General features: G+C 36.1%; 1 protein-coding gene and 1 pseudogene across 1 annotated transcript; both read right to left on the bottom strand.

The window, feature by feature from the left end:
* Nucleotides 1–1,272: 1,272 nt before the first annotated feature.
* Nucleotides 1,273–7,675, bottom strand: LOC114544168 (annotated as a pseudogene).
* A 710-nt stretch (nt 7,676–8,385) lies between these two features.
* Nucleotides 8,386–9,924, bottom strand: LOC114544173 (NADH-ubiquinone oxidoreductase 75 kDa subunit, mitochondrial-like; the record flags this gene model as incomplete). The annotated part of the gene is made up of 5 exons (XM_028562884.1): nt 8,386–8,753; nt 8,930–9,064; nt 9,176–9,239; nt 9,547–9,658; nt 9,867–9,924. Coding segments are annotated over 5 exons (501 nt in total), but the record flags the coding sequence as incomplete, so codon positions are not given.
* Nucleotides 9,925–10,137: the final 213 nt, after the last annotated feature.

The raw sequence follows: 10,137 nt of genomic DNA, 5'->3' as shown, positions 1-10,137 counted from the left end.
TTTGGATCCGCATAAATGATAAAAACTTTACCTCCCATAATTCGTACTTCGATTCGTTTCCATCGAAGACCAGAGCTCTCCTGGGCCCATAACCTGTTGAGTTTTGGGTAGCCATTTGCCACTCCTTTATATTCACAGCACAACTTTAGGGTTACACAGTTTTATTCACTCTGATGTATACAAGGAAAATTACATCTATATATAAGTGGTTACATGATAATCTCTTTAGGGCGGATAACATTTCATTTTACATTTGGTTACCATATTTGGCTTTCATTAAAGAAACATTTACTACACTTGCATCTATGGAATCTATGGAATCATTTGACCACACATAAATCTAAATTAAATCTATTTACAGTTGATTGATACATATATATATTGGAATATTTGGAATATAATAGAGCATACTTTAACATTTGTGTGGTTTTCTGACTTGAAAATTCTTCAAAGTTGTCATACATATCTATTACCCAAGAAGAGTTGCCATCCTTTCCATATACACTGACGGTCAAAAAGAACTGCTCAAAACAAGTTAAAATGCTCTCAAATGAACGTAACTGTCCCTCTAACAATATATACGAGCAAATATAGACCAGATTACATGCTAAGCTATATGAAATATTAATATTTTGTTGCCTGCCTCGTACCCAGGCGCTTTAGTAGAAAAACATATAACGATTATTATATAGAGGTCAGCTGAGAAAAAACGTGCGCGCGGGGGTGTTTGGGGAGCTTTGTTTAGCGGGGAAGCTTCCTTTGTCAAAAACACTCCCAAGCACCAATGCGCGCTCACGTTTTTAAGCTGACCTCTATATAACAGCTGAATGCAACGTTATGTTTTTCTACTAAAGCGCCTGGGTACGAGGCAGGCAACGCATTTTGTTCACAGCAACGCAAATGTACGCGAAATGTAATATTTTATGAGACAAAAATGAATATTTGATTCAAGCCAATGTTTATTTTTAATGTATGACTTATTGTTGACTGTATGTCTCGCACAGGCCACCATCAGTGGACTGTAATAAAACCTGGAACGCTAATTTGGCCGCCATCTTCGAAGCAAAATTTGAAAGCAGTCTATGAACTTTTGAGACAAACGTAGAGAGTGTGTAATTATCTAAGAGTGTCTAGAACTATGTAAAATACAAGCATTCAAACGTTTAAAAAAATTGAACGAGAAACGGAGTCGAAAACTCATCTTTTTCTGCTTCAATTTTTGGCTTCAACCAAATATAGCGTTGAACTATAGGTTCAGGGTTTTATTGCAGTTCACTGGCCACCATAAATACCTCCAAAATGTGAGCCATCCGTAAGGCTAGTCGCAACAAACCCATCTGTCGTTAAAATATCAACAATGCCTCGCACGATGAAATACATTCTATCTCCTTTACTTCCTCTTTTGAATATGAAATCACCAGGAAGGAAAACTTCAAATTTTAGTAACGTCACACAGAGTGTAACAAATTCTTCATTAGCGTCGTCAAAGAACGGTACTGAGGTGAGCAAAGATCGAGCGTTGTGTAGTTGAATTTCCTTTCGAAAGAAAAAGTAATTTTCAAGACTAGTATATTTACCGCGAATATGAGACGAACCATACATAAGAGCTTTAATTGCAGAAGATGCGTCCGACACTGAAAAGACGTTCAAACGGAGTCAAACCGTTGAGGACCATCATGAAAACTACTGGTTTACCAATAATGGTGTTTTTACCCTCGGTAAATAAAGTATTTTGACTTTGACTTTGACTTAAGCCATTCAAAGAAATAATCGAAATTTTCTATCTAATTTGTTAAGTAGTGATCATGATCGCCAAGTATGAAATTTTGGTGCCCATACCTCTCGCAATGGATACGATAGTTCCCTCAAAATGGCGTCTTCGTCAAACAGTTTATGATGATATCGATGTTCGTAAAATCCTGAACACGACGTCTGATTTGTAATGGCAGCTTACGATAACGCATGTATTCCCCAACTTGGTTTAACTATAATGACAATTTATTATGATTTTATTGATGAACTAATAATAATATAATGTTTTAATAATAAACTAATTTTACAATGTTAACTGAAGTTATGCCCACTTTGTACTATATCGCCTGGAACTGGACAATCCTCGCCATGATAGTTATGTCATTACGTCTTTATTCACTTTGCGTGTAAATGGGCGCACATACAGGTAACTTTTTTCCCCGCTACAAAGCGTGAGAACTATTTTTCATGTTTTTTATATAATTGAGAGCAACCGTAACTTCAACAAAAAAATGCAAATATTTCTCCGCAAGCGGCTTGGTAACATCTTTATTCATTTGAATTATTCGAGTATATTACATAGTTTTCGTTTGCGGTTTCATTTGTTTGATATGTTTTGCAAAAAATGCAATAAAATTGTGTTCGGTGATAAAATTTAAAAATATCAACTGACGATTTTTTGCAAACATCCTTTATTATGCACCGCTACAGGTCTGGAGTGCCCTTCCACCAAAATATGCCCCTCTTTTCCCTCGCATCGGTCTGGCGACCCTTTGTATAATTATATATGCATCATAACTTGTGTATTTTTTAATTTTGCTTTTTGCCAATGTGTGTTAACACTGACAAATGTGCATGAAAACGGATTAAAAAAACGTATGTCTTACATTACCTTTTCCTTATACAATCTCCCTGAAGAATCTATTGACATAATTAGTGTAGACATGATGCCAATAAATACAGCGTAGAATGTTGCGCCAATGGTCATACTACACAGTGTTACCCACAGTTCAGTGATATTGTTCGGTGGAAAACGACCATAACCAATGCAAAGCATGTGTGACATGGCATTGAAGAGAGACCAACTGTACTGATCGAATTTTGGCTTATACTGAAATTATAGATAGTGATTAATTAGCGAGATTGATTGGCGAGATAACTTTGTTGATATACTACAGTACAGTTCTCTTAGAAAAGAACTAAAATAAGTTGGCGGAGAGAAGTAAAGAGAAGTCTGAAAGTCGGTCCCACATGAATCATTGCATGCATGCATGATCGGTCCTGTTATTCAATGAAAAGCGCTGAAGGGCTGAAGGAGAAACACGTGTTTCAGAGAATGTCTCCTTCTTCTAATGTATGCATGCACGCCATCAATATTTCATTCAGTATACGTATGTGCAAATGCAATTGAAAAGGCATTTAAATTTTAACAATAGTTTGATTTCTAAAGGTCTCCTTTTTTATATACACCCTGTACAGGGTGAGTCAAAAAAACCTGACACCTTTGAAATTCAAATTAGCTGCAATGTGTCTGTAATAGGCTGTAATGAGACAGAAGTTGCCTAAAATATCTTATGGGTATACGAACCATATCAAATAAGTGAACAGAACATAAAGTTTGTTCCCTTTGCGAGTTAAAATGCATTCTAAGCTATGTAATAAAAAAGAACGTGGAATTAGTTCAATTGGTTTAAACACTTTCGCATTAATTAACCACGTCTTGTTGATTGTACACAATACTGTCAATAGGAATTGTCAAATTCCAGCCATAAGTTCGCGGCTAATTTGAATTTCAAAGGTGTCAGTTTTTTTTTACTCACCCTGTATAGTGATTAATTACCTTTAATCCATTAATAACTACCCAGCTATTATCAGGAAAACCCATGAGCCGCGGAATTAGGAACTGAACACAACCATTCCAATGGGACAACAGCAACATACAACCAATCAATTTAATGATCCGCATTTGGCCGCTTTGAATGTTTAGCAACTAGATTTGAGAATGAAATTTGTTAAGGCTATAGGAAGACAGATTGTCTTCGCGTGTGTGTAAGACCGCACTATACTGTATATGCATGGTGAGCCCCTCCAAGAAACCATTAAATATTTTAGACATTGGCTCGCTTGCGATTTTTGCTGAATATAGGACTTTTATCATTTTCTGTCAGTGGATATATTTATCGTTTTAAAATCTATTTTGTGCATTTTAAAAAGCCATTTTGTGCATGGTTGTCGGAGTATTGTAAAAGGGAATAATATGCGAATGCCATTATTTTATTGTTCACTTTATATCATTTTTTCAAAACCAATATAGCCAACAAAACAAACCATACCTCCTCGAGTTCTTTTATATACCTCACAATACGAGATACCCTGAGGAGTTTTAAAAGGCTAAGCAACTTGGTCAGCTTTAGGATGCGCAGGATTCTGGATGCTTGAAGTATCCCGCTATCTGCACTCCCGGCCGAACTCGACGAGGCAATGATATAAACATAATCAAAAGGAAGGGAGGACAGACAATCTATAACAAACCAGCCGCGGAGATATCGTTGACGAATAACCTTCTTATCCAGAATAACCTCTTCCTGTCGATCGAAATCAATGACGCCCGTTTTGAAGTTCAGGAGGATATCAAGTATGAACACTGCATCAGACACGCAGTTGAGTGCAAGCCATCCTGGCGATAAGTCTTGGTCGACGAAGGCAATGCTGACAGGCAAAAGAAGCACATGGGTTGTAATTAATATTACCATAATTATATCCCAATACCAGCGGAATGTGCTGAACGGTGAATAACACCGTCGCCCTTCTGTGCTTGGCGCCTCTGCTCCATAACCACGGCGGCTTTGTTGCCGTAGAGTTTTAAGGCGAGCTTATTATCGGTGCTCACTTTAAACATGTTCTTGGCCCGGGCGCTGCTGCTAGAAAACCAGTTCGTCCCAGTTTCACTCAAGCCTACGTCCATCATTTTTTCCGTCTTCACCACGAAATCTTCCAATGTCTGGCGTTTTTCCGTGGCTCTGTTGCTTGGTTTCTCCTTGGAAATATTGTTTTCGTCTGCAATACAACAGTATAAACATTATGGTATAATTTGGTATTTACATGTACGTGACAGTTTTATGAACCGAAAATTGAGGCGAGTGTACATCTATAATTACTGCATGATTATTAATAATTTATATATATATATATATATATATATATATATATATATATATATATATATATATATATATATATATATATATATATATATATATATATACACCTATTTGCAAAAACGTTGGCCGCAAATAGATAGATAGATAGATACTCGAAGTCTAATTAGAATTGTATATGAATACATTTGCATGGGATTTCAATCATATTACACAACATATGCAATTCTAATTAGATTTCGGGTATCTATCTATATATCTATTTGCGGCCAACGTTTTTGCAAACGGGTGTATATATATATATATATATATATATATATATATATATATATATATATATATATATATATATATATATATATATATATATACAGTCGTTATCAAAAAGGATGTCCCGATCAATACATATAGAAATATATAAATATCAATCACGTGACCATTAAACATGGCTTATTTTGACACTTATCACTTGTTTCTTTATTATTACAATATTGTTCACCTTACTATGACATTTCCGAAATTTTTACGACAGATTTCCAACAATTTCTCAAAAATTAACGTATGTAGTAAAATCACGTGACCGATATTTACGTATTTATATATATTTCCATATGACAACCTTTTTGATAACGACTGTATATATATATATATATATATATATATATATATATATATATATATATATATATATATATATATATATATATATATATATTAATCATATATATTAATCATATATATATAAGAACTGTGGCCTTAACTACAGGGTGTATCAAAAAAAAGGAGACCTTTAGAAATCAAGCTATTGTTAAAATTTGAATGCTTTTTCAATTGCTTTTGCACATATGCTAAACCGTAGTGCGTGAAATATTGATGGCATGCATGCATACATTAGAAAAAGGAGACCTTTAGAAAATGAATTGACGTTTGTACACAAGATTGTCTTCTGCTCCTGGGAATTTGAAAATAACTTTAATAGCATAAGGAACACAGATTCACTTGACATTTCGATCCGGATTGAAAATTACTGATAAATTGAACATCAAAAAAACTGAATGTCATGGACCATGACCTCCAACGTGGCCTCCATTTCTCTCAACACAAACTACCGTACGCTTGTGCATATCGCGAACTGCTTTTCTGATGACGGCAGGCTGGGTATAAGTTAAGACTACAAAAACTCTTTGCTCCGAAGTCAGTTGAACCATTTTTGTTCTGGTAGTGTGCTTAGTCATTTGAATATTTTTGGGTCGTTATTTTTCCTTATGCTATTAAAGTTATTTTCAAATTCCCAGGAGCAGACAATCTTGTGTCAATTCATTTTCTAATGTATGCATGCATGCCATCAATATTTAGCGCACTACGGTTCAGCATTTGTGCAAATGCAATTGAAAAGGCATTCAAATTTTAACAATAGCTTGATTTCTAAAGGTCTCCTTTTTTTTGATACACCCTGTATACAGTACAGGTGTCCCAAAAAAACCCGAAAACTATTGAAATCACTCATTGTTAAAATTTGAATGCCGTGTTAACGAATTTCAGCCCGTGGGGATTTAATGCAACTTATAAAATGCTAAATGCTTTGTGTTGCTAGAGAAAGGGGACATGTCGAAGGTCATGGTCCTTGAGATGCACATTTAAATAATGTTATCCATATTTGTAAATTGTAAATATTGTTAATAAATATCATTTTTGCGAACAAGCAAATTTTACTGCATCATATATGCTTGCGTAAAAATGAGTATGGTAAACATTTATACACCTGTGGGTCCCAACAGAGTGCTTAGGCATTCAAACTCTAACAATTGCATTGTTATGTGTGATTTCAATAGTTTTCGTTTTTTTTGGGACACCCTGTACAGGGTGAGTAAAAAAACCTGACACCTTTGAAATTCAAATTAGCTGCAATGTTTCTGTAATAGGCTGTAATGAGACAGAAGTTGCCTAAAATATACGAAGCATATCAAGTAAGTGAACCCATTAACTAAGTAGAGCATAAAGTTTTTCCCTTTGGGAGTTAAAATGCATTCTAAGCTCTTCCGTTAAAAAGAGCGTGGAATTAGTTCAATTGGTTTAAACACTTTCGCATTAATTAACCACGTCTTGTTGATTGTACACAATGGGAATTGTCAAATTCCAGCCATAAGTTCGCGGCTAATTTGAATTTCAAAGGTGTCAGTTTTTTTTATTCACCCTGTATAACGATACACGGTCCAGCTTGACTTTAAAGCCGCTCTTTTAAGATAGGAACAAATGAAATTGCAAATATAGTTATAATGATAAAACTGAATCGTATGTATAAAAAAGCCATCGACCGATTTAAATACGATGTAAATTAGCCAAAAAATAGTTCCACAAATTTGCACGAAAAAGAGAATTTGCATAACAAAGATAACATTTTCTTCTTCTTTCCAATCTGCCACGAACCCATGTTCCTGATTTGGTTTAAAATTAGCTAAACGAAGGTCTGTGTCTTTGAAGAGCACCAGGCCTTTAGAAGTAAGTAATAAAGAATCATTCAAACCTGCCGAGACTGATTTCCTTTTTCGTGTTTCCATGCTGCGAACCGTTTCGGCCGCAAGTTCCTGTTTTTCAGACAACTCGTAGTTCAATAACTGCACCTCAGAAAGCCTGATGGCGGCGCTAGAGCAGCTGCATGGCATAATCAGTTGACATTTCGTGCAACGAAGATTACCATCGACATGTACACGTTGGTCAGGAAGAACTTTTACTGGGACAGACACAGGAGCCACTTTTCCATTCATTGTTAGTATTTTTTTAGTATTTTTTTATTACTTATCTTTCCATAATATTAATTCTGTATAAATTGAGGGGCACTGTTATTCCACCTCAATGTGAGAACGCCAAGTGAGCGTGCGAAGCTGTTTTTCGTCAAAGGTCGCGTGACGTCACAATTATTCAATTTTTTTACCATTGATGATGTAATTCAAACAAGTGCGTTCTTCATACGCGTGGGTCTTGCCATAGCTTCCAGCACGTGCTCCCAGTCATTTACTCAATATGTTTTACGGTAAACTGTGTACCAAAACCTGAATCAGGGATGAAAATTCTGATGACACCATGCATTGACATTGTTGGTATGGCTCGATCGTAATGCTGAACGACGCACAATACACAAAAAACAGGCCTATGGTTTGCTTGGCTGCTTTTATTTTCTCCTGCCCCACAGTTCAATTCACTCCCATGCCGAACCGATAAAATCAAGTTTAAAGCAAGTTTGAGAACAATCTCAATAAAACGATACCTTGTTTACCTTGATACTAGATTACTAAATATTCACAATCAAGCCAGAAGGTGGCCTGGGTTTTTGCATGTCAAACAAAACTCCGAATTACCAGTAATGGCAGTAAGAAAGAGGATATGGAAAATATAGAGCGACAGATTGTATGTTACACAGTCTAATACGTAATTCCTCCCTATAATTTGTCTTATTTCACACATACTCACATAAATGTATATAGAATTTAAACTTTATTTTAACACATTCATAGATACATCATTAATTTTTAGGTATAAAATTGTCGTGAGTCTGAACATATTAAATAGAAATATACAAACAGAGAAAATGTTCGCAAACTTTAACCACCGGTAACAGCATGAATGGCGAACCTTCTATTGTTCAACTCGTTCGCCGGCGTTGATCATTTGGGCAAACTTGGAGGCAATTAAGGATATTGTATTTCGCCGTAATTAAGCCATTGTTTTCACTGCTTTTGAACATTTTGCCATCGTCTGAGAGGCACGACTGATGGGGTCGGTCATGTAGAAATCTTCCAAATTTAGGATAGGAGGAATAAGAGCTTTATCTGATGGTTTATTACCCTAGGAACAAGCACAAAGCGATCAGGTCCAAAGCAACGTTTCTGAACTGTATTTTGCACGGCAGGAGTTCCGAAAAATGCAACCTCGGACCCTATTGCAGGGGTCCGATCCGCTCCGCAAATGACCGAAATTCCGTTTGGCTTCACAGGGTCTATTGATTAAAGATCAAAATGTACCTTTAGTAGTTCTTTAGTGAGTGAAAAATAGTTTGCCTCTTCCACATCGCCATATCGGGTGAGGTTCGGAGCAACTTCGGTCATTCGACTTCGCATATCATTTAGTGTGTCATACGGTAATGGATCTCCACATATCTGGCAAAAGAATTTCTAAGGTTACCCACTTCCTAGAGTAAAGTTTTTCAAGTCAAAGCTTGAAAATAAAACACATCTTAAAATTTGGGCAGAATAAAATGTGTACCTCACCTCTGAAAGTGCTCTTATTATCTTCCAGTCATCTCTGGCAAGACCAGGAGGAGATACAGCACGCCTTAAATGTAATAGAGAAACAGATAAATGGGATCGTACTAACTAGAGTATCGCGTCCCGCGATACTTCCAAGGTCCGGGGTTGTATAAAACACTCAGCCGTGCATGCTCTGACCTAAACCAATTTTGGCGGATTTAATTGGGGGCCGAAACTGGCTTACCCCATGACAGGGTTAGCACTAACAAGCGGCCATGCAGAGTTAAAAGTGTTTTTAAAGATACCTTAGCGCAAGATATTGTTTACAAATTATAGTCTGTACTGGGATATTATTGGTGAGAGAAATACCACAAGGGAATGCCATTTATTACCTTGTTTGCTGCGCCCTTCCTTCAGTATTCACATATGTTGCCACCTTTTCAGTGTAGGCGGCAGCCGGTAATATAACGTCAGCCATATGCGCACCGTGATCACCATGATGACCTGTTAAAGTTTGATATAAATTAAAAGAACAAAATATCATTAATTTTGGTTTTCAGTTTAATATAGTGCCATACAACCACACCTTACAAATTGTATGGCATAAATGATGGGATTATATAAAGAGTATATAAGCGAATTTCAAACATGTAGTCAGCATGTGGGATGGTTTTTAAGAAAGTTTGGTAAAGTACAATATACCGAGATTTACCTTGATACACGACGAAACAATCTTTAGGTAACCTATCTGTATTTACTGTACCGATATCCTATATATTAATAAAAACAATATCCTAAAATTGGTGCGAAGGTTAATAATAATGTTTCACTACACTCATATTGCATATTACATACGATGGGCAAAAGTTTATAAGACAGCATGCTGTACATGAGTATATTTTTCACAGTTGCTAAGAATTGTGGACTGTTGTAAGAGGTAACAACAGTGTGAATTGCTGTAAGAGGTAGCGACCGGGTCGAGT

This window comes from Dendronephthya gigantea, unplaced genomic scaffold (genome assembly GCF_004324835.1).
Source record: "Dendronephthya gigantea isolate DGI-Jeju-01 unplaced genomic scaffold, DenGig_1.0 000673F, whole genome shotgun sequence".
Lineage (NCBI taxonomy): Eukaryota > Metazoa > Cnidaria > Anthozoa > Malacalcyonacea > Nephtheidae > Dendronephthya > Dendronephthya gigantea.
Note: the sequence above shows the minus strand (reverse complement) of the source record. Positions and strands in the feature narration are given on the sequence as shown.